General features: G+C 49.8%; 1 protein-coding gene across 3 annotated transcripts in view; it reads right to left on the bottom strand.

Annotated features, from left to right (window-relative positions):
* SLC13A3 (solute carrier family 13 member 3) overlaps window positions 1–24,749 on the bottom strand; it is a 74,344-nt gene that overhangs the window by 24,427 nt on the left and 25,168 nt on the right. For all 3 annotated transcript variants that reach the window (XM_042930784.1, XM_042930786.1, XM_042930785.1), the window contains exons 2-7: window positions 21,395–21,660; window positions 18,576–18,736; window positions 8,576–8,642; window positions 5,568–5,750; window positions 2,755–2,880; window positions 38–136 (exon numbers count right to left, since the gene is read on the bottom strand). In XM_042930784.1, the coding sequence (XP_042786718.1) occupies window positions 38–136; window positions 2,755–2,880; window positions 5,568–5,750; window positions 8,576–8,642; window positions 18,576–18,736; window positions 21,395–21,660 (902 nt within the window). The remainder of the gene's footprint in view (window positions 1–37; window positions 137–2,754; window positions 2,881–5,567; window positions 5,751–8,575; window positions 8,643–18,575; window positions 18,737–21,394; window positions 21,661–24,749) is intronic.

Genomic DNA, 24,749 nt, shown 5'->3' with positions numbered 1-24,749 from the left:
GCTCTCTCCCCACGCCAGGAACCCCCACACCACGCACTTGATGGGCCCCAGGTTCTGGAATTCTTCCCGAATCACTGCTCGAGCCCTATCTTCTGCATCCGTCTTGATCTCGGATTTCTTCTTCCTCCTCCAGCCCCTGGAACAGAGAGCAGGGAGGTTAGGAACGGCCACTGCAAAGGTACGACTAACTTGTCAACGACCCCACCACGCCCCGGCCAAGCCTCGTTCTCTCTGTTCCGGAGACAGAACCGGCTGCCGCTGGGAGTGGCCTTCCTACCCCTGGGGAAGCCTTTCCAAAATCTGTCCCTCCCACAGATAGCCTGGATGGTCTTCTAAAAAAGTGAATGTGATCAGAGGAATCCCAGGCTTCTGATTTTGTAGGGGGTCAAACAGTCACATGAATAAACCAATGGAACAAACAGAAAGGCCCAGAAATAGATTGGGGATTTGCATCTACGACAAAGCTGGTCTCTCAGACTGGTGTAGAAACGATGAACTATTCAGTCAGTGGTGCTGGACATACGGATCAATGGGATAGAACTGGAAGTGTGGAAATAAACCCATACTTCCATGCTTAACTGGCTTTTGGCAAGGGTACCATGACCATTCAGTGGGGAAAGAGTAGTCTTTTCACAAATGATGCCAGGACAAGTGGATAGCCACAGATAAAGAATAAACGTGGACCCCTATCTCATATCATATTAAAAAAAAAATTACTCAAAAGGGATCAGACCTAAATATAAAAGCTAGGTGTATACAATTCTTAGAAGAAAACACAGGGGGAAATTTTTCTGGCCTTCGATTTCAACTTCAACTATTTCTTAGAGATAACACCAAAAGCTCAAGCAACCAAAGACAGATCAGACTTTATCAAATTTTAAAAACTTTCATGTGCCAATGAATGAACAACGTTGGACACCTGGGCGGCCATCTGGAACAAAAAACGAAGTTGGATCCAAACCTCACATCGCACCCTAAGAATAAACCCAAACAGATCAAAGAGTTCAGTGTAAAAAAAAAAAAAAAAAACTAAATGAAAACATGAGTTTTTTGTTTATTTGTTTGTTTTTTTACAACTCCTATAATGGGGAAATCTTTCTAACCGTAATTGAAAATTCAGGAGCCACATGAGAAGGATTGAGAAATTCATTTACATAAAAATTTTCTTGGGGCGCCTGAGGTGGCTCAGTCCATTGAGCGTCCAACTTCGGCTCAGGTCATGATCTCGCGGTTCACGAGTTTGAGCCCTGCGTTGGGCTCTGTGCTGACTGCCCAGAGCCTGGAGCCTGCTTCGGATTCTGTCTCTCTCTCTCTCTCTCTCTCTGCCCTCCCCTCTCATGCTCTCTCTCTCTCTCTTAAAAAGAAATAGACATTAAAAAAAAAGTCCCTTCCCCAAGAAGGCTCTCCTGACCTCCCCGTTAGGTGAGAGCCCTCCAGGGTGCACCTTCATATGTCACCGTCTTTTCCTTCACGGCACTTATGACTGGCATTCCTGCTGCCTTTGGCTGCTCCCTGTCTGTCTTCCCCACCTTGAGTGCAAGCCCCCCGAGGGCAGGGAGGGTCTCTGCCCTGCCCACTGCCCCACGCTCAACACCTACAACCCTAGCAGGCACATAGTGGGTACTCAGCAGATAGTTGCCGAGTGAAGATGTTGTCACGTCATTGGCCTGAAACTTCTCTGTTACCCAGAAACACCTGTCGCTGACCACTGCATTTCCTCCATCATGGCCTCTTGTGGCTGCATCCCGCAGATGTCTGTTAGAGGAAAACAAGTCGGCTGGAAAAAAGGGCTCTAGTTGAGGCTCAGTCCTGGGCAGTCTACACACCCCCCCTCATCCAGCCTGTACTTTTGCTGCAGCTAATTTTTAGCCTGAATCCACAAGTGAAGAAATGAAAAGCTCGGGGAGGTTTACAAAATTGCTCAAGGTCACATGCAAGTGTGAGTTGAACTCTGGTGCATCTGAGTCCGAGGTCAGCACTTGCTTCTCAGGGCTAATGCAGGCTTTGAACCCCGAGTCTCTGTTAGGGGGGAGTTCCGGATGGCGTCTGGGTCAAGGAACGCCATGATCAGAGCCTTTGGCTCATATTTGCTTAATACCTTCCTCCACATAGATTCATCAGTGCCGTCTTTAATTATGTATGTAAACAGAACATTTTATATCGCTCCCATCAATGGAAAACAAGAGTCGCTTGTTAGAAAAACGTAATCCTAAAAATAAACACACGAAAGCAGGGCAATCATTACATTCTGCCAGATACCGTTGCTGGCTTACGTCTCTGGAACTGACACTCGTTCTTTGTTTAAAAAGCTGGTTCGGAAACGTTAGATAGGCAGGACGGTGTCCTCATCACCCAAGAGACTCTTGCTTCCCTCTATGGGAGTTGATAAAGGGATTCTTTTTCGCACTATATGAGTCGATGTTAGTTAATGCCCCGTGCCACCCCAAATCAGCTCCTGCACCAGGGCCCCCTAAAATGGGAGTACTTAAAGGAGGACGCCAACCGTAACTGCCGACGATGGGGGCCATTAACTGAGGGTCTGGGCCTCGCAGGCAGCTCACACTACCCATAATCCTCATATCCCCGGGAGGTGAGGTCTCTGCGACAGTCACCCTGGGAGAAGGTGACATGAGATTAGTGACGACCCTTCGTTTACACAGGAGGACACTAGACTTGAGAAGACCGCTGTCTACCCAACGAGAAGGAAGCGGGGACTCCCGTCAGGCTCAAAGCTCACGGTGGGCATGAGGGTACCTCAGGGTCATTCCCCCATACAGGAAGGAGATCCACAGCCAGCCCGCCAGCAGGAACAGCAGCATGAGAGGGAAGGCAAAAATGAACCAGGAGCCAAAATTCACCACATCGCACTGTGGGAAGAAACTGGAGAAACAGGGGAGATGAGAGCCGGCCAAGGTCAGCCTCGCGGATGCACAGGGCGTATATACACGCAGCGATTTCTCAGCGAGAGCATGGGAGTTTATACACAATAAACAACAGTACGTTTAATATTACCAGTGCGATTGAAAGCATTTCAGTTTTCTCCCCCTACATTTCCCGAGTGTTTTGCAGTGTACCTATATAATCAGAGTAAAGTAATCAAATGTATTTGGGGAGCGAAGGCCAAGGGCGACACTCAGGGCAACCATTCCCCCACCCTCCCCACGCTCCTGGCTAGAGAATCAGAACCCCGCATGATTTGGCATTCATTTTAAATCCTCTCCCGCCAGACCAGAAGGTCCAAGCTTATGCAGTCAAACGCTGTGTGTGATTTGCATGTGATTTACAAGTAATTTACCCCAAATCCTTCACATTTGATATTTTTACTTCTGCCTCCAGCATTTTTTCCCTTAATTTCTTTTCAAGTTGGAACAAAGTCCTGCTCGTATCAGGGTGGGCAGGCAGCCTGAAAACCCTCTGACAGCAACGGCCCCCACCTGCCCTGCTCCCCCCTACCCTGCAACTCAGCATCTGCCCCGGAAGGCCCCAGAGCCCACATCTTTCCTGCCCAGCCCAGGGATGCGCTCCAGCTTTGTCCTCCCAGCCCATACGCCCTTTTGCTGGTACTTCCTTCTAACTGAGGGCACTAAAGGGCCCAACTCAGCTTGTCCCCACGTGGCAAGCAGGACCATGTTGGCTTTCTGTTTTGCAGTCCTTAAAAACAAAACAAAACAAACAAAGCCACAGACCAAAACCCACAAGGCATGGCCAGGCCTGCTCAAAGATGAAAAGACAACCCAAGTCGTGCAGCGGGCTGAGTCAGTTGGGAAAGTGCTGAGCCCTACCCTCATCCCACACCTCCTGAATCCGAATCTCTGCAACAGAGACCCAGGCACCCCGGGAGGGTGACTCTGATATGCACCCATGGCTGAGAATCACTGGTTTCTATCACCAGCTTTTAAAATCAAAAGGTTTCAGGACCTGAGAATATAGTGGAAAGTTAAGGTTTTAAAATCGGCTCCGGGGGCCTGTAGGCGGCTCAGTCGGTTAAGCGCCTGACTCTTGGTTTCGGCTCAGGTCATGCTCTCGCGGTGTCGTGGGTTCGAGCCCCGTGTTGGGCTCCTTGCTGACCGCATGGAGCCTGCCTGGGGTTCTCTCTCTCCCTCTCTCTCTGCCCCTCCCCCACTCGCATTCTCTCGGTCTCTCTCCAAATGAAAGAAAATTGGCTTAGGAGGTTAAAAGACGGGTGTGCTCGGAATTTCCCATGAAAACCACTTTGATGGGAAGTGATAGCAAACCTCCTCTCAGGAAGACCATCGCAGCCGGCTTTCCCCCATCATCTCAGGAAGTCCATGATTCTTGGACTGAGTACCGGGTAAGGGAGCTGGCCTGCATTTGGGGCCATGTTGAATATTAAATACGTCTGTTGTGTGTGTTTGCCAAATGCTTACACTTGCGTTCACGTGGACTAAGTGAACGTATGCTGTTCCCTTCCTTTGCAGAGGGATCTTAGAATCCTTGCCTCTCAGATTCTGGAATCTGAACATTGTAGGAACGGAATCTGGCAATACCTGGGATTGCTTACATCTTCAAACCCAGGGGCTTGGGATCATGGAGTTGACAAGTCATATGCCATCTGAGAATCCTTCTCTTATTCTCCCGCCCTGACAGACGGCCACCCAGCCACTCTTGGAACAGCTCCGGCAATGGGGAGACTAGCTCCTGGCAGGGCTCACTCTACTGCTGGCCCGGGGGCCTGGTTGCAGAGCTTCTCCTGGGACCTTACGGCCACAGCCATGGCCACAGCCCAACGCCTCCAGTGGGGTTGGTTTTTAAACAAAAAATTTTTTTAATGTTTTTATTTATTTTTGAGACAGAGACAGAGCATGAGCAGGGGAGGCGCAAAGAGAGAGGAGACACAGAATCTGAAGCAGGCTCCAGGCTCTGAGCTGTCAGCACAGAGCCCGACGTGGGGCTTGAACCCACCAGCCGTGAGATCATGACCTGAGCCAAAGTCGGACGGCCAACTAACTGAGCCACCCAGGCGCCCCGGGGTTGGTTTTTCAAAGCCGATGTCACATCATGTCGTTCCTTCGCTCTCAGCTTTGCACTGGGCTCCCCCTCTCACTGGCAGCAAAAGCTGGGGTCCTAACAACTCACCTTCTGTCCCCCCACACTCCCTCCCCTCTGCCTTCTGCACTCCTGGTCTTTGTGCCGTTCACCTTTGACCACGCCGGTTATCCCTGTCTGGAATGTTCCTCCTTCCTGTGCTCACATAACTTCTAGGTCCCAGATGTCACCTTGCTATAGAGGCAGCACATCCCTGACCAGCCTCTGTAAAATAGCACCCACTCCTGTCCCTTCCGCACCCTTCTCCCGCTTTATTTGATTCCATAACTTATCACATCGTTGCATATGTATCCAGCTGCCTTTTCCTTCATTGCTTGTCTCCACCACCAAAATGGAAGTTCCCCAGCGCGGGGCCTTCTCTGGGCTTGTGCACTGCTGGGTCCCCAGAGCCTGGCCCATAGAAGGCATTCGGTACATATTTCCCCGAATGTTGAGTGAAGGAGAGGAGGAGGGGTGGGAGGAGCAGAGACCCCCGTGCCCCGTGGAGCACCTGCCTTTACCTTTTGAGCTGGCCAAGCAGGATGAGGTTGGGGGCCGTGCCCGTGAGGGTGGCAGTGCCCCCAATGCTGGCTGAGTAGGGAATGGAGATAAGGAAACCCTTCCAGATGTTCCTGCGGTATTCCCCCTCCTTCTTGCAGTCTGCCAGAAGATCCAAGGGAGCCTCCGCCTCAGGGCAGTCTTTGCTTTAAACAAACCCAAAGAGAAGCCATTCAGAACACATTTCAGAATTTCTGGCCTTCTGGGGGGGGCGGGGAGGGGAAGCATCGCTTGGGTTGGGAGAACTAAGTGGTCTTTCTAGAAGGCAGCTTGGCACAGGCATGGAAAACCTCTAAAGATGTGCAACCCTTCGGCTCAAATGTTTTACTTTCAGAATTAATCCCAAAGAAATAATTGGGCAGGTGCCTCGGGCGTGGGTATGAGTTCACCACGGCACTAAATATAGTTTACATTACAAACAACCCTAATCTCCATCCAAAGGGGATTCGATAGATCAAAACGATCCTCTTTCTGGATGGAACACCAACACAGCTATTAAAAATGATGAGCTAGGGGCACCTGGGTGGCTCAGTCGGTTGAGCGTCCGACTCTTGATTTCGGCTCAGGTCATGATCCCAGGGTCGTGAGATCGAGCCCCACGTCACTGCGGAGCCCCCTCAAGATTCTCTCTCTCCCCCTCTGCCCCTCTCCCCTGCTAGTGCTCTCTCTTTCTCTCAAAAACGAAAACAAAAAAAACCCCACATGATCTAGACGGATGTTTATTAGGATAAAATATGTCCATTATATAAAGTGAAAAAGGGTACGTAACTGCACTGCTTAATTTATTTTAAAAATATTCATATATTTGATGAATACGTGAGTATTAAGAAAAATTTAGAATGGTATACACAAAGTTATTTTTAAGGTGCCTTTCTTGGGCGTGAAATGATGGAATTTTTTCCCTCCTTCATTCTATTTTCTGGGTTGTTTTTCTGGTGCAGTTAAGAGGATTGGGAAAGAATGAATTTAAGAATTGTTCATTATATAATTAAAAGATAATGGCGTTGCCATAAATTTATTGAGGTGAAAAGATGCTGACTACGTTCCATTAAGTGAGACAGCAGGTTACAAAAGAGTATATACAGCATTATCAACGTTTTTATTTTAAAAATGCATTTATGTACATAGAGAGGCATCCAGAAATAGTCTAGAATAGTATTCCCTTAACTGTTTTAATCTGTCTTTGGGACTGAGATGCTGGGTACGTCTTTCTTTTTGTCTAAGAGTATTCTTTTTCAGGGCGCCTCGGTGGCTCAGTCGGTTAAGCATCTGACTTCGGCTCAGGTCATGATCTCACGGCTTATGAGTTTGAGCCCCACGTCAGGTTCTGTGCTGACAGCTCGGAGCCTGGAGCCTGCTTTGGATTCTGTGTCTCCCTCTCTCTCTGCCCCTCCCCTGCTCACACTCTGTCTCTCTCTGTCTCCCCAAAATAAATAAACATTAAAAAAAGAGTATTCTTCTTCGTTGTGCAATTACAAAATTTTTCTAAATGAATGACATTAACAATTGTCCCTCTATAACCAATCAATTTTTTTTTTTTAAGGAATCAAAGATACTTCAAATATCTTCTGGCCTTAATTGTTAATGAGAAGCCCCTTATCTGGAAGGCAACTGGAATATGATTTGGGGTCTAAAAGGAAGGGAAGACAAGAGGCGGCTGGAGACTGATGTCATGGCCTGACTTCTCAGGGTGAAAGTCCTGGCAGGAACTGTGGGTCCCCAGGCCTAGGGGACCAGACTCAGCCTCATGATGAGAATGAGAGCAGAAGGGGCCTTAGGGTTCGCCTCGTGCAAGCACTTCTTTGTTCAGTTGGGGAAACAAAGGCCCAGAGAGGGGACTTCCATTCCAATGGATATGGAGCCCCCATCCAATGGATGGGGTGTTCATTCAGTGGACACAGAGTTCTAGAAGAATGAGGACTGAGTCTTTTCCCATAGATTCAGCACAAGCTCTGCATGGGCAGATGGCCCACACAGATTCCTAGGTTGCATGTATTAGTGAGTGGCTGGGCCACTCACAGAAACCATATCCCAAAGCTGGACTCAAAGCCCCCGGATATGGTGCCAGGAAGGAGCGGAGGCCACAGAATAAGACAATCAGACATAAGATCATGTCTCTCTTCTGCCAAAAGCCTCCATTGGCTCCCCTCTCGTTCAAAGTCAAGGCCACATCATTAGCCTAGGACGTCCCTCACGGTCTGCCTCTCCACCACCACGCAAGTGATCTCTCGGACCCCAACTGCTGCCATCCACTCCACCAGCCATACTGGCTTCCTGGCCGTTTTGGACTCTCAGGACCTTTGCACCTGCCGGCCCCTCCGCCGAGACCGCTCTTCCCATGGGGCCCCCATGGCCCTCACCTCCTACAGGTGTTTGCTTAAGTGTCACCTTCTGACCACCTATTGGTGGATGAAACCAACCTGACTGACTTGTCCCAATCACACAGCCGGCGAGCCGCAGAACCAGATCCAGAGTCAGGTCTGCAGGGCTCCCAGACCCCAAGCTCTTAAGCACACTGCCAAATACAAAGGACATCGGGCACTGAACGCGCCATCGAGGCGGAGAGGCTTCCTTAGTCACACAGCTGTGAGGATTGTGATCGTCTCTTAGGATACTTTTGCCTTTAGAGCCTCTTGACCCCTGTCTGCGTGCTTCTCCTCCTTGACCGTCTCGTAGCTGCGTGCTCCCGCTCGGCTGGCCCCTCCTCTCAGATGCGCCACCGCACCAGACCTCTAGGGACCTAATGTGCTCCCCTGCCCTTGCCGGACACATTTGCCCTGGTTTTTGTTTTTTGTTTTTTGTTTTTTGTTTTTTTTTGGCCTAAGCCAAAGGGATGAATGGTAGAAACTTGGGCACTAGGTCATTTGGAGAAAGTCGGGGCTGGGGGAGGATTGCTTGCAGCACTGAATTCTTGGTCATCATCTCCTCGGATCAAGCACTGGGTCCTCTATCGAGTGCACCGGGAACTCACTCTTCTGTGCCAGCAAGAAACTGCACCTCCGTGGGCACCGCGTGCAGCCCGTTTCTCCGCACAGCAGCTGGGAGGGAAGAACAGGACGTCTTTAGTGGATGTGGTGAGTGGATAGGAGTGTTCCTATTCTTGGCGTCGTCAGCGGAAAGGGCTTCTTCAGGGTCCCCTCCTATACCGTTAATTGAACTTTTCAAAAAGGCACCTGAGATTCCATCCTTCCGTCCCACCTACTCCTATTCGGAGATGGTCCTGGGCCTGTGGACGGGGGTGATGCTGCAAGTCCTCTAGACGACTGGTAACTCAGCGCCGGACTCCCCTGAGCTGCCGTTGGCAGTGGGATGTTTACGAAAGACTAGCTCTAAGTAATGGGTCAGTCACCCTGCTCTCCCATACACGCATTCATTCATTCATTCAGTATTTGTTGAGCACCTACTATGTGCTATTGGCTATGAGCTTGCAGTACACGGTGAATAATGTAGAACAGGCTCCCGGCTCCCAGGAAGGTTATATTCCAGAAGGGGAGACAGACAAGCAATGAAGAAAGAACATCTCAGGTCGGGATGTAGGAGAAAGTGGGTGGTGTGATGGAGAGTGATTGCCGAGTCGGGAGGGGAGCAGGTGCGCGGCTGTGACCAAGTCGACTGAGAAGACACCATGAGCTGATGGCAGCTGATTTGAGACCTCAAGGATAAAAGGAGCCAAGAGGAAAAAAAAAAAAAAAAAAAGGAGCCAGTCACAGGAAGAGGATTCTAGGCAACAGGAGCAGCAAGTGCAAAGGCCCTGAGGTGAGAATGTATCTGGTGTGTTGAGAAGAAGGGAGAGCAGTGGGGCTGGGGCTGGAGGGGCCTAAGTAAAGGAGAGGGTGGCAGGAGGTGAGATGAGGGAAGTAGTGGGGATGAGGGAGCGGGGGCAGGAGGTGGGCTGGGTCACGTGGAGGTCTTGGGGCTCACAGTAAGGACTTCGGCGTTTACGCCGAGTCAGATGTGAGCAGAGCCAGGGGAGTGTTTGAGCAAAGGGGAGTCAGCACAGGATCTGACTTCCTTTTAAAGATACCCCTTGCCTAATAGGTCAGTCTCCCTGGAAGCCTTTGATAGTGTTTTGGAGACAAGAACAATTGAAGGGATTAAGACTTTTTGCAGCTGAAACCATCACCAAGAACAAGAGAACCTATCCCTGGGCATTGAGGGTGTGACGGAGAGCCGAACACACAGGTTCTGGGTTCAGATCACGGATCCATCACTTACTATGGAAGCTTACAGCAGTGGTTCCCAACTGGGGCCGATTCGGCCTCCGAGAGACACTGGGCAACGTCTGGAGACATTTTTGGCTGTCGTAACTGGGAGTGGGAGTGGGGGTGCGGGGGTGTTACTGGCATCTAGTGGGTGGAGGCCAGGAACGTTGCTAAACATCCTCCTGCACACAAGTCAGCCCCCCCCCCCCCCCCCCCCCCCCGCAAAGAATCATCCCACCCAAAATGTCACGGTGCTGAAGTTGAGAAACCCGGGTTTGGAAAAATCTCTTAGTCTCGCTGTACCTCAGTTCTTTAATTCATAAAATGGAAGTAATAATTCTAGAGTTGTCAAGAGGAGTAAGGAGCTGACTCATTTGCTATAGACTGAATGTCTGCATCTCCCCCAGCCTCATATGTTGAAACCTGAACCCCGCTGAGATGGTACTAGGAGGTGGGGCCCTTAGGAGGTGATTACGTAACAAGCACAGAATCCTCACGAATGGGATTAGTGCCCTTGTAACAGATGCCCCATAGAGTTCCCTTGCCTCTTCCATCGTGTGTAGACAGAGAAGACGGCCGTCTACGAATCAAAAAATAGTCTCTCACCAGACAACAAATTTGCTGGCACCTTGATCTTGGACTTCCCAGCTTCCAGAACTATGAGAAATAAATACCCAATCCACGGTATTTTTGTTCGAGCAGACTGAATGGACTAAGACACCATTTAAAGCAGGGATTGGTGGGGCGCCTGGGTGGGTCAGTTAAGCGTTTGCTTTCAGCTCAGGTCATGATCTCATGGCTCGTGGGTTCGAGCCCCACAATGGGCTCTGTGTTGACAGCTTGGGGCCTGGAGCCTGCTTCAGATTCTGTGTCTCCCTCTCTCTCTCTCTGTCCCTCCCCTGCTCATACCCTGTTTCTCTCTCTCTCTCAAAAATAAATAAACACAAAAATAAACAAATAAAGTATGGATTGGCACATTTCTTCTGTAAAGGACCAGGCAGTAAATATCTTAGTTTTGGGGGGCCCATACGTCTCTGTCGTACTCAACTCTGCCATGAAATGGCCACAGACAATACATAAATGAATATGTGTGGCTAAACCTTTAGTTTTGGACGCTGAAATCTGAAGTTCATACGATTGTCACATGTCACAAAATATTCTTTTGATTTATTCAACCATTTAAACATATAAAAACTATGCTCGGTTCATAGGTTGCACACACAAAAAAAAAAAAAACCAGGAGGTGGGCTAGATGTAGTGAGCCAAAGTTGACCAGATCCCAACTGAAAGAATTTAACGGGAATCTGAGCCCTAGCAAGGATTTAGTAAATGTGGGTTACTCTTGAGAAAGAATAAGAAATCGGCCCCCGACGTCCAGAACTGGTCTGGCCCAGATTTGCCATGTGTTCTCTTGTTGGAGCTAAATCATCTTACACTTTGCCAACATCAGACAGAGTCACTCTCTGAGACTTGATGAAGTGAGACAGAGCAAGGACACTGCATAATCTCGTCACAGCACAAAGCCACTTGCCGCCACAAAATGCCAAGCACACCCTCTCTTGCCGAATGAATGGCTGCTACTTCTTTACCTGTACAATTGCCCCTGACTCCTGATGTCATTCAATCTAGAGCAAGGTTCCTTAGACGCCCACAAATGCCTCAGCCAAAGCCCACAGCCCGTGAGAGGTCTTTTGTAACGCGTCTGACGGAGGCCATCGCGGCTGCTGGTGGCTTGTGCTCTCTCTCACTGGGGCAACCAGAATAAACTCCGGCTGTTTAACTGCAGATGTGCGTTTGGGAGGAAGGGTCTCGACTCCAGCCCCAGCTCTTGCCCTGTTTCACTATGTGCTTGGGGAAGAAGTCCCTTCCCCTCTCCGCGCTGGGCTGTTTCTTCCCTGTTGGTATTTACAGGGAGTGGGATCTGTGGGAACTGTCATTTTACCAAGGCTGGACCTGCTGATCGCCAGCAGAGGTCCAAAGGTTGAATGCAGATCGGCTCACCCTGGGCCACGGGGACGAGGGTTCCAAGGCTCCTATGATGGAGCAAACCGCCACATCCAATGAGCGGGGCCAGAGGCCAGGGCATTGAAGCAGGAAGCCAGGGCCGTTAATAGGACACCTACGATCGTGGGCAAAGTCGCTCCCCAGGGCAAGGCCAGACATGAAGAACTCAGACCCAGTAACCCCCCAGCCCCGACTCACCTCTACCTTCCTCTGTACCCTTCACTTCCTACCTGGGTTGGGACCACAGCTGTCACACGGCATCTAGACCTCAGCAGAGCTCGCTAGCGTCTCAGGCACAACCCAAGGCAGCTCTGGGCACCCTTGAGGAATGGCAGAATTTCCTAGAAGTGTCCAGGCCCCACCCTAGAAGCTCTGGTTTAGCAGCTTGGGAGAGGAACCTGGGCTTCGGTATTTTTTTAAAAGCTCAGCAGTTGATTCTTTTGTGCAGCCAGCATTGAAAACACTCACCCCAAGTTATAGGTGGGGGAGACTGCCCACAGCCTCCGAGGGGCCTGTGCTCGCAGGCAATCTGCTACAGTCCCCACCTGGCCCCTGTCACTCATCTACGGAAGCTGGCGGCCACCAGCAACTGAGCTGGGGGGCCCCAATATGAGACCGTACCTGCTATTGGCAAGGCAGAGAAAGAAAGCTATGCAGGTACAACAGTAAACAGCAATTCTCAGTATAGCGCACGAGATAAGGAAGGAGTTTTACCTCTTTATACAAGTCAGCAAGATGAAAAACTTATATGCCGAGCATCATTTTCCTCATAAGCGTGATGATAATAAAGCCCATGAGGATGCAGTTGAAACACACACACACACACACACATACACACACACACACCACGAAAAACCAAGATGCTGAGTGTTCTTAACTATTTACCCAGGGTGCACCCCTGTGCCTCCTGTGACCGCAGTGATCCAGGCGACCATGTGCAAATCGGCCAGTGGGGGCCAGGTCTCCAAAATGGCTGGCCGGTTAGGAGCTTGGCGCTTACGTAAGGTCTTGCCGAAATAACACCAATCCCTGAGGGACCCAAAGAACTTTCCCATTTGCAAGCTTGCAGCCGCCTCAGAAGAGCCTGGGAGAGCTAGGCCGTTTCTCCCGTCCTCCTTTCATCTGGGGAAACTGAGGCCCGGAGAGGCGGCTTACAGCCTGGATCATGATGCCCCAGTGGGTCAGTGGCAGAGTCAGGCTTCTTCCCAGGACCGCTGACCCCCCACCTCTTGAATCTCGCTCCATCTCCAACAGCGCCCACCTGGCTCTTAGCAGGTCTCACCTGGCACAGCCAACTGTGTGGATAGCATGTTCTCGAAGCCTGGGATATTCGGGAAAGAGTTCTCGTATCAAATTCAGTATCTTGTATCAAAGCCCCCCAAGCTTGGGCAGGTTGACATCCATTAATTCATTTAACAGTTGCAACAGTCTGGGTAATAAGTATTCACACCCCATTTCATGGAGGAGGTTCCAAACCCACTGAGGTTTGGAACAGTGATGTGACTGGGGCACCCGGGTGGGTGGGATCGAGTCCCATGCTGGGCTCTGCGCTGACGGTGTAGAGCCTGCTTGGGATTCTCTCTCTCCGCCTCTCTCTCTGCCCCTCCCCTGCACCCTCCCTCTCTCTCTTTCTCTCAAAATAAGTAAAGAAAAACTTAAAAAGAACAGTGACGTAACTGATCCATTCATTCATTTATTCATTAACGCCACACAATTATTGAACCCCTACTACGTGCCAAACAGCGTTGTGGGTGAACAACACTCTACCCGTGTAGGTTGTTCACGGCAACGGGAAAGACTGACGCAAGCCGCCATGGGGCTCGGGGTCCGTGGAGGAGACAGGTAACAAACAAATCCCTCTCCACTAGAGGTTCAAGGAAACTTAAAGGTGCACCAAGGGGTAGGGTCGTATCACCTGCTCCTCCCCTATTCCTGGAAATCTTACAGTGATTTTTATACAACCACCATGTATCAACCACATCCTGTGCGCCAGGCTCTCGAATCTCATGCCAGCTTCCCAACGATATGTACGAAATGGGAGGTGTCCTCATTTCACAGATGAGAAAAGGGCCTCGGAAGGGCCCCCCCCCCCCCCCCGCTTCTGGCCTCGTGAATGAGGAGTGAAGGAGGAGGGCAGTGCTTAACCTAGCCTAAAACATTGCTTTTTGAATGACGTTATCTTGAAGGATGGTAAGCCGGCCTCATCTTTTACAATCGTAGATTCTAGATTCAGCCAGAGCTCAGCAACTAACTAACCACGCTGCTTTGGGCAAATCATTTTGCTTCCCTGAACCCCAGTGTCCTCCTCTGTCAAATGGGGCTCACCTGCCTCTTGGTACTGTTATAAAGAGTAAATGAGCTAACGAGTATGAAAAATTAAGCACCACGTCTGGCTGGTGGGTCTTCAAGAAATGAGAGCTCATATTATCATCTTTGTGGTTGCTTTGGGTGTCCCTCATGGACCTAGGTCCCCCAGGAGCCTGCTCCCCCCCGTCCTGGCCCACTAACAGTCTCCACTCCCTCCTCCGCTGTCCTCACTCATGGCCTGCCACCAGGACAGGGCACACAGACTGGGTGGAAGGGAACATCTCTCTTTGCACTGGAATTAGCCTTCCTTGAGGACTCAGGGCTGATCATTAATCAATCCTGCTCTCTGATCCTACCACTTGTGAAAGTAGGTATCTGCCCCTGCTTCCCAGGGTCTCCTACCTCCTGACATCCTACAGCATATGGGAGAAGATTCTGGATTTCGCCTTGCACCCAACACTGTGTGTGACTGTAGGCAAGTCCTTTCCCCTTCCTGGATCTCAGATTTTTCCATCTTTGTAATGAAGGAAATGGCTCTCTCTTTTTTTTTTTCCTGGCCACTAAACTCTTGGGGAAAAAAAAAAAAAATCTTGTGTACAAGACAGACTAGCAGAGGTTAAGAGTCCAGGCTCTGAAGTCAGCCAGCCAAGATTCAAAATACCAGAGCCCCTGTTGTGCAGCTGTGTGACCTTGGAGGCTACTCTAGCCTCTTTTCTTAAATTGCTTCCTCAGTTGCCAATCTGCTAAATGGAGTCAATGCTGGTTCTACGTCATTCAGATGTAAGGCCCCCAAGAACCCTGGCCTGAAGTAAGTGCTCAGGAAACATCTGTGATCGTTCCTCGGAAGCCCAGCGTATAAAACAGAGGAAGTGGGGAAGCCGGGATAGAAGTCGGAGAAGGAGCTGAGTCACCATTCCAGGGTGACCGTGAGGCAATTCTCTTGAAGCCCCAACGCCCAAGGGAAACAGTCCGAAAACCGATGAAGCCGTGGAAGTGAGCAGACTATGGCCTGTGGGTTGACTCTGGCCCGCTGCTTGCCAATTGAGAATGGTTTTTACATTAAAAAAAAAAAAATTTTTTTTCAACATTAACTTATTTTTGAGAGACTGAGAGAGATACAGCGTGCATGGGGGAGGGGCAGAGAGGGAGAGAGAGAGAGAGAGAGAGAGAGACAGAATCCGAAGCAGGCTCCATGCTCTGAGCTGTCGGCACAGAGCCCGACGTGGGGCTCGAACCCACGGACCGTGAGATCATGACCTGAGCCGAAGCTGGACGCTTAACTGACTGAGCCACCCAGGCGCCTGGAGAATGCTTTTTACGTTTTTAAGCGGCTGGGGAAAGTCAGCAGACTTCGTGATGTAAAAATTACACAAAATTGTAATTTCAGCAACCATAAATAAAATTTCAGTGGAACCCAGCCACACCCGCTTATTTACGTATTGCCTGTGGAGGCTTTCTCTCTGCAAGGACAGAGTTTGAGCAGTAGTGATGGTGTGGCCAGCAAAGCCTGAAATATTTACTATCTGGACACTTACAGAGTAAGTTTTCTTTTTCTAAAAATGTATTTAAAACATTAAAAAATTTTTTTATTTATTTTTGAGACAGAGAGAGAGAGAGAAACAGAGTGCAAGCAGGGGAGGGGCAGAGAGAGAGAAAGAGAGAGAGAGGGAGACACAGAATCTGCAGTGGGCTCCAGGCTCCGAGCTGTCAGCACAGAGCCCGACGCGGGGCTCGAACTCACGGACTGTGAGCGGAGGTCGGACCCAACCCGCTGAGCCACCGAGGCGCCCCCACAATAAGTTTTCTGCCTCTTGTTGTAGAACATCTCTTCCCTTCCACCTGGAAGATTTTGACCTGGCAGAGATCCCGGCTCTGCTACTTTACCAACAGTGTGATTGATTCGGGACCTGTCACCTCACCTCTCTGAACCTCACCTGGAAGGTACTTCTCATCGTTCCTAGCTCACAGGGCCGATGTGGAAATAAAATAAACAAAACCCCTCACTGCATCATAGGCAGATACTCATACCACAGTAAACGAGATGAACTTAGACGGTGCATGGATCACTGTTTAGATTATTAACACACATATTAATTTTAACACGTATTCAAAAAATATACAGCTAGCACTCAGAGCCCCGGGGTTCACGAACGGCGTTGGTTGTGTTATCCGGGAAAAATGATCCCAAGCTCCCCCATCTGTCACTCAACATGTGGCTTCCCAGGTGGCACCTCCCACCCCATCTCGCGGTCAGGTCCCATTCCAGCCAGCAGGGGTGGAGGGCAGGAAGGGCAGGACCCGGGAGCTGCAGGCACCATCCTGCTCGCATACCATTGGTCAAGCTTTGTCACGTGACCACGCCTCATTGCAAGGGCAGCCAGGAAATTGAGCTTTTTCTCTGCAAAGCCACGTGCCCATGTGGGGGGTTCTATCACTAAAAGAGCAAAGGCAGACGCAATATTGGGGATGAACTAGAGATTTCTGTCCACACATGAACTGGTTTAAAGCTTCCTTTTAAGCTGCATTTATGTAAATAAAAAGGAAGACATTTTATTTAAAAAAAAATTTTTTTTAACGTTTTATTTATTTTTGAGACGGGGAGAGACAGTGCATGAACAGGGGAGGGTCAGAGAGAGGGAGACACAGAATCTGAAGCAGGCTCCAGGCTCTGAGCTGTCAGCACAGAGCCCGACGCGGGGCTCGAACTCACGGACCGAGAGATCGTGACCTGAGCCGAAGTCCGCCGCTTAACCGACTGAGCCACCCAGGCGCCCCAAAAAGGAAGACATTTTAAAGCAGACAGAAGAGGGCAGCTGCTGCAACCAGGAGGGAAAGATCAAGGGAATCACAGAGATGCCAGCGAAAAGTCCTGGCATCTTTGTGTCTCTGAATCAATCCTGGAATTGCCTCTCTCTGACTTCTTTCTTTATTTTAGAGAAAGAGAGAAAGAGTGAGTGGGGGAGAAGGGCAGAGGGAGAGAGAGAGAGAGAATCCCAAGCAGACTCCACTCTGAGCAGGGAGCCTGACCCCGCGACCCTGGGATCACGACCTGAGCCAAAATCATCTTGACTGAGCCACCCAGGCACTCCACCTGACGTCTTGATATTTGAGGAAAACAAACCGTTATTTTTCAAGCCACTTGTAGGTAGACATTTACCTGCATTCTCACAGATGCAGCTGGTCCCATGGGTAAGATAGCACATGCTGGAACCGGACTGCCGGGGTGCAAGGCTGGGCTCGGCCATTCATCTGCTGTGTCCTGGGGAAGTCACTTCCCCTCTCTGAGCCCTTGGTTAGTCATCTAAGAATGCGGCGGCTACTTGTATTTTCTTAAGAACACAGTTTCCAGCGTTTGAGTGAATCACATCCCATTCTCACTGCTTATTGTACAAGGCCGTTCTTTTGTTTTATTTCTTTTGTTCTTTTTATTCGTTTTTTTTCTTTTTTTAATGTTTATTTCTGAGACAGAGAGAGAGAGAGAGCAAGCACAAGCAGAGGAGGGGCAAAGAGAGAGAGAGAGAGAGAGAGAGACCAGAATCGGAAGCGGGCTCCAGGCTCTGAGCTGTCAGCACAGAGCCCGACACGGGGCTCGAACTCACGAACTGTGAGATCATGACGTGAGCCGAAGTCGGATGCTTAACCGACGGAGCCACCCAGGCGTCCCTATTTACTTCTTTATTTAGTCCCTTTGGTTCCCATTTCCCACTCCCATCCTTCCCAGAGCAACCGTGCTGATGTGTTTAATCTGTAGTCTCTCATCCGCTTATGTTCTTGCAAAGTGGCCCCTTGCGTGAAGTTTTAATTTACATAATGGCATTGTCTCCTGTCTCTCATTCTGGCTTCTTTCAATCCCAACTGTGTTCTGTGAGATCCGTTTCTAGAACGAATTCTTTGCTCCTAAAAGCAGCATGGGGCTCAACAGCACGCACTTCACCTTCCCCTTTATTGGTGATTGCGTTCACGTGGCTACCAAGTCACCCCACCACAGAGTACGAGGCAGTGAGCGCCGTCCCAACTGTCCCCCCGTGGACCTGCGTCGGAACTCCTCTGGCATGTGCATCCAGGAGCAAAACCTCCGGGTTACAGGGTCTGTGCACATTGCATTTCTCTGGGGATTAGCGATGCTGAGCATCTCTTCAAATGCTCTGAAGCCAGGCGTAAGTATAGTACCTACTTCATAAGGTTGTTTTGAGAGGTAAAAGAGACAGTGTAGGCAAAGTGTTGAACTCGTCACTCGGTACACAGTAGGCACTCAGTGAATGCAATTCAAGAAAGAAACAAAGGTGTCAAGGTTTGACTTCGCTGATTGTCAGTTACTATTATTATGTAAACACTCGGCACATAATATGTGCTCAGCAAGTGCGTTTGCTTCACCTTCCCCTGCAACTTTTGGACACCCTGCTCCCACTCTTGCGTGCTGGGTCGGGGGGCTGCCCCGGTGCCTTTCCACAGCCTCACCTGCGTTCTCTTCACTCTGCTGGCCGAGGTCCTTCCGAGTCTCCTGGCCAAAGAGACTTTTCAGGACGGCGCTGGCGATGGGCAGCATCATGGCAGTGGAGGCGGTGTTGCTTAGCCACATGGACAGGAAGGAGGTGGTCACCATCATCCCCAGGATGAGCCTGGGAACAGAGGGAGTTAGAGACGTATCCAGAACGGGGGCCCAGGAGGTCCTCTGGTCCCACTTTGCCACCTTGAGGAATCCAGCCACTCGTTTTACCGACGGAAAGCCAAGGCCCAGAGGGGACAAGCCAGGCGACCGAGTGGGGACCAGATCCATTCGCCAGCCTTATCTCAGGTCTAAGGAAAACGGATTCCACATGGCCACGGATTCACCTGGCCATGGGTCCCCCAGGCAAAATAGTCCAAAGACACCCAGCCCCGAAATTTTCTCCCCTTTGTCCCCCAGTCCTTGATGGCTTCCATTACAGAATAAAATTGCCTTGGTTCGCCCCCAAGACCCTCCACCGTATCCCCTCAAACCACCTTTGCCAGCCTCCTCTCCCAGTTCCCCTCCCATTCCTACCAGGCACCGCCTCAGACTCCCCTGAACTCATCAGCCCACCCAGACAGGCCCTGACCCCCTGCCTGCCTGCCACTGCTTGGCCCCTCCCACCCACAGGAATCCGCCTTCCATGATCTTTTCGCTTTACGTTGAACTCTTAATCGACCTGGAATTTGTTTAGATGGATAGTACGAAGCAAGATCTAAGTAGTTTCTTTTGTTCAAAGGATAAGCCCGTTATTCCAACCTTCACCGTTTACTGAATAATCCTTTCCTTCCTCCACCGATTGAGATTTCTTCTAGAATGTTAATGCGGCATTCAAAAATCTATTTCTGCACTAGTGTCACACTGTTTTCGTTGTTCTGACAACGAAATCACTTCTTGGAATCACTTCTACAGCTAGACTCTCTCCCACAGACATGAGGAAACACAGCTACAGAGTCGGGCAGAGTGCTGGACACAGGGTCGATACTAGAAACCTAGGAGTTACGTAGAACCTTCTTCTCCCTAACCATTACCCCCGGCTACTTTATCAACCAAAGAGCTTCCAAAGCTCATCTCCACTGCCATCACCCCAGTCCAAGCCGTCACCCTGTCTCGTCTGGACGCCCAGAACAGTCTCCTAACTAGGCTGCATCCAGTGTCTGGCTCCTCATCTGCTCTCCACGCGGCAGCCTAGAGGAATTGTGCGTGGTTTTTTTCATGCAAATCTAGTCATGTCATTCCCCACCTTAGAACTCTTTAAAGCAGAGACTCATGACCAGTGTGGATAAAATTCAGGATAGAAATGAGGGGGAGGTGCGTCTTTATTGTATTAATATCTAATAGAAATCAAGTATTTCCTTTGGGGATAGACAAAGGCAACAAAGTTCAATAGGAGCAGAAGTGCCTGGGACTCGGTTGCCAGTTAAGATCACAGATATTTTCATATCATGTCGTAATAGTCGCGAACATCTTGCAATATCACTGACACTGGGACTAGAGGGAGTTATTGTAGTTGTTATTAGGTCAGTCGCTAGATCTTATCATTTACTGTAAAGGAGTGCATATGGGACTATATCATAAATGTGTGTGGGGTTTTTTTTTATTAATTTTTTTAATGTTTATTTATTTTTGAGAGAGACAGAGACAGAGCAGGAGCAGGGGAGGGGCAGAGAGAGAGGGAGACACAGATTCCAAAGCAGGCTCCAGGCTCCGAGCTGTCCGCACAGAGCCCGACGCGGGGCTCGAGCTCAACAACTGCGAGATCATGACCTGGGCCAAAGTCGGATGCCCAACCGACTGAGCCACCCAGGCGCCCCACAAATATGTGTGTTTTTAAAAATCTAGTTGGGTGACTGCATTTTTGCTGTGGTTGTTGTTTTTTTCCATCCTATGTGTTGTGAGCTTTAGACATTTAAAAACACTATTCTAGCAAGGGATCTTTAAGATGCAACAAATTGCAAAGAAAGAAAAAGATTAAAAGAACAGTGAAACCCTATTTAAAAAAATTTTTTTTAATGTTTATTTATTTATTTTTTTGAGAGCGAGAGAGACAGAACAGGAGCGGGAGAGGGGCAGACAAAGAGGGAGACACAGAATCTGAAACAGGCTCCAGGCTCCGAGCTGTCAGCACAGAGCCCGATGTGGGGCTCGAACTCATGGACCGCGAGATCATGATCTGAGCCAAAGCTAGACGCTTAACCGACTGAGCCACCCAGGCACCCTTGAAACCCTATTTAAAGGTCGTTTAATTTCTCTCAGAACAAAAGTTCAAATCCTGGCCAGGGAGCCTGAGGCCCTGCAGAAATGGACCCTGCCACCCTATCTCTCCAAGGCCATCTTGTCCCCCGTTCCCCACCAGCCTTGGCATCTGGGCTATTAAATAGCAAAGTAGGATGATATCGGCCAGGACCTACTGCACTCTTACAGGTCTAAGCTATTGTACCTTCACTTTACAGGCAAAGAGAGAGGAGTGAAGTCATTTCTCAGAGCAGGAAAGGTGGGATTCAGCCCCCAGTGGCCCGAGTCACACGGCTAAAATGGCCGTCTCTAAAACTACTGGACACGAATCCCCCCAGGTGGGGCCTGGGGTATGCATTTCAGGTGGCCTCCCCAGGTGATTCTCATGCACTTCTGAGAGCCACCCAGGAGCCCAGCACTGTGGCTGGCTTGCGAAACATCCGGGGATTGAATGAGTCAATGGCAGGTGGGACACGATAAGCTTGTTGACCTGGGTGACCGGACCAGACCAGGAAGGGTGGGTTTGGGCTCCAAGGGATGCGGTCCCTCTTACCTGGTTGGCTGGACCCCAACGAGCATCAGGACCTTGAGGGCGATTCTCCGGTGCAGGTTCCACTCCTCAATGGCGCTGGCCATGATCAGACCGCTGAGAAAGAGGAAGTTGGTGTCCAGGAAGTACTGGGGGCAGACCTTGTTGGAGGGCAGGATGCCCAAGAAGGGGAAGAGGATGATGGGCAACAGGGCTGTCACCGAGAGGGGCAGGGCCTCCGTGCACCAGTACACCGCCATGAGCAGGATGACAAACAGGCAGCGGCCTTCCTGCAAGGGGGAGATGTAGTTCAGGAGGGGTCAGCGGAGCCCCAGGTGGCAGGGCGAGAAGAGGTCCTGGGGCAGCGCCCATCAGAGCATGTTCCTCAGGGAGGCTGTGGAGAGCGTGAGTGCCCAGAGCTTTGGCCTTGAACAGATAACATCACCTGAGCCCCATTTTGCTCAAGTGTGCAAGGGGGAAGCGACATCTGTCCATTTTACAGGACTATTGAGGATTAAACGAAACACTCCGTCGTTTTAGAAGTAGATGCCGAGATGAGCATGAAGACTGAACATAGTTTAGTTGGTAGAGGATCCCAGAAAGTTCTGGAAAGGCAACAGGGAAGTGAAACAGAAGGAAGCCAGTACAGACTGGGTATTAATGAGAAGATTAACCCTGTGGGCAGTTGGGGCTCAGTCCTGGTGGGGGACCCTGGGAGAGAGTGTAGCTCATGCTTCAGAGCTGTCCTCCTGGGAGGCAAGGAAGCTGGCTTTTCACCTGCCAACTCCTGGCCGTCACTGGTGGAAGGCTGCTCCTGGGAGCATTAACTCTCCAGCATTTCCAGCCTGCCCCACGTGCGGTGAGAGAACACACTCGTGCAGAGCATCTCGGGCACGTGCAGACTGGTGAGTGCCAGGGGAGATGTGGGGAGTGAAGCAGTGGCCGCTGGCACATCCATTACATGACAGCACAATGACCAACACATAACACACACTCTGCAAACAGTAATAAGAATAAGCGACATTTATTGGGCTATTAAGTACCAGGAACTGTTTAATCCTCACAAAATCCCAGAGGAGTAAGCATCCCCATTTTATGGGTCAGAAGCAGAGATGCAAGGAGGTCACAAGCAAGGCGATGATTGTGCAGAACAAGGTAGTTGGCCTCCAGAGTCATCGCTTTTTTTTTTTTTTAATTTTCTTTTAACGTTTATTCATTTTTGAGAGACAGAGAGACACGGAACATGAGCGGGGAAGGGGCAGAGAGAGAGGGAGACACAGAATCGGAAGCAGGCTCCAGGCTCCGAGCTGTCGGCACAGAGCCCGACGCGGGGCTCGAACTCACGGACTGCGAGATCATGACCTGAGCCAAAGGTGGACGCTCAACCGACTGAGCCACCCAGGTGCCCCCAGAGTCATCGCTCTTAACCAAGTACCCCCAACTGTTATCAGCTGAATATTAGAACCTATGACAAGTTGACAATGTAATATTAAAGATCCGGAACAAAACAGATCAGCAGTTGTCAGGGCTCAGGCAGGAGGTGTTGTGGGGTGGGGGAGGGGTGGGGGGAAGGAGAGCTGCAAAGGAGTACAAGGGCACCTTCTAGAAACATGAGTGCAGTAATGACAATGCCTTCACTTCTGATGCATCAGTATCCCATAGGATCCATCATAAAGAGTGTCTTACTATTCACATGGTCACTGTTGAATAAAGCTACTTACTGTCCTGACCTCACTTTCTTATGTTCTCTCAAGGCAATGACCTCGCATGTTCCAGTAAACACAGACTATTTCTTGAATTTGGTGCTGTCTGGTGCCATTTTATGCTCCTTATTTCTCACTCCCAGGAGGTTTGGTTGACTTCATTCAGAGTCCACAGGACATTGACCTGTATTCCATCTCAACAGGCACCATCTGAACAGAACATACCCTCGGCCACACAGGCCAGGCATCAGCTACGTGCAGACACTAGGATGAGTTAATCCATCTAACAGAGAGGCAAGGGCAGGATCAGAGGGACTGATGTCTTTGGCAATCATCCAAGCAAAAATTACTAGTGACTAGGGTCTCGGGGGGCCGGGGGCAGTGGAGGTTGTGAGAAGCGGTCAAATTCTGGGTCTGTTTCCAAGGAAGAGCCTGACAGCTGTGTGGAGAATCTGTTAGGAGGTGTAAGGCAAAGAGAGGAGCCAGGAGCGATTCCAATTGTTGATCTCAGCAGTTGTCATTTACTGAGCCGGGGAAGACTTGTGAGATATACCCACAATCCATTTCCGTACCTCGAAGATGCATCCTGTTTTCTCAACGACCGGACCGGGAGTCGAGGCCAGGAAAATGAGTGAGGCATAGTCACTGCCCTTTAACCAGCAAATGTGACCCCGCCAATCATGGAACGGTCCCCTATGGCTGGTTCTTCTCAAACTCAAATGACCCTCACAGACTCTGCTCACCAAGTCTCTCGGGAGCAGAGGTATGATGGTAAATGTTGGACAACTGGCGCTCTGCAAAGCTCTTTCTGTGTGTCTGTGTGTGTGTGCGCGCGTGTGTGTAAAAGTGCTTGATTACTATTCAATTCAGCTAAGAAGTCACTCATTCATTGACCAATGAATTTGGTTCTATGAATGTCAGCTTATGTTTTTATTTACATTATTAAGACAAGAGGGAGCCAATGAAGTATGTCAGGAATTCACTCATTCACCAATGACGCGAGTCACTTCTTTACTGAATCAAGTGAGAGTTTTCAAATACTGGAAGAGTATTCCCTCATCTTGCCGGGGCGGGGGTGGGCTATTCACCATGTAACCGCTGTGACCGCCACACTTTGTTAAGTTTGATCTGGACTTTTACCATTTTCCATCACTCTCGTAAATCTAGACAAGCCACAAAACAAAAAGCTAAGCCCTGATTTGTGGTGTTTGTCAACTTCTATGGTGTAAATACCCCCACGTGGTTGATTTCAAGCTATCAAGAGACATCACTGAACACAGCGTTGGAATGAGCCCGGAGATATCGCATCGCTACGTAGCATTTCCTCCACACATACTGATGTAAATAAAGCAGATATAGGTAATCCTAAGACCACAGGTGAGAGTAAAATAATCAGGAAGTGGTGAGCTTTGCGTATCTATTACCTCTGTTTTAATATATTGAATCACAAGTTCGTATAATTTCATTTTAAACAATATCTATGTTTCACAACCGGCTGGCCAAATTTATGACAATTTGGCAATCAGATATCGAGAGCTGGTGCCTATGCTCCAGGACGCTGCTGTGAGCTTCTAGGCAAGACATCCATGCAAACCACCACGCCCTGCCCCCTGCCGCCACACCCCAGGAATTTGGATCACATTCCGTTGCAAACTTGACGTTCTTCAACCCATGTT

The sequence above is a fragment of the Panthera leo genome, chromosome A3 (assembly GCF_018350215.1).
Source record: "Panthera leo isolate Ple1 chromosome A3, P.leo_Ple1_pat1.1, whole genome shotgun sequence".
Lineage (NCBI taxonomy): Eukaryota > Metazoa > Chordata > Mammalia > Carnivora > Felidae > Panthera > Panthera leo.
The sequence above is the reverse complement of the archived record's forward strand: the minus strand, read 5'-3'. Positions and strand labels throughout refer to the sequence as shown.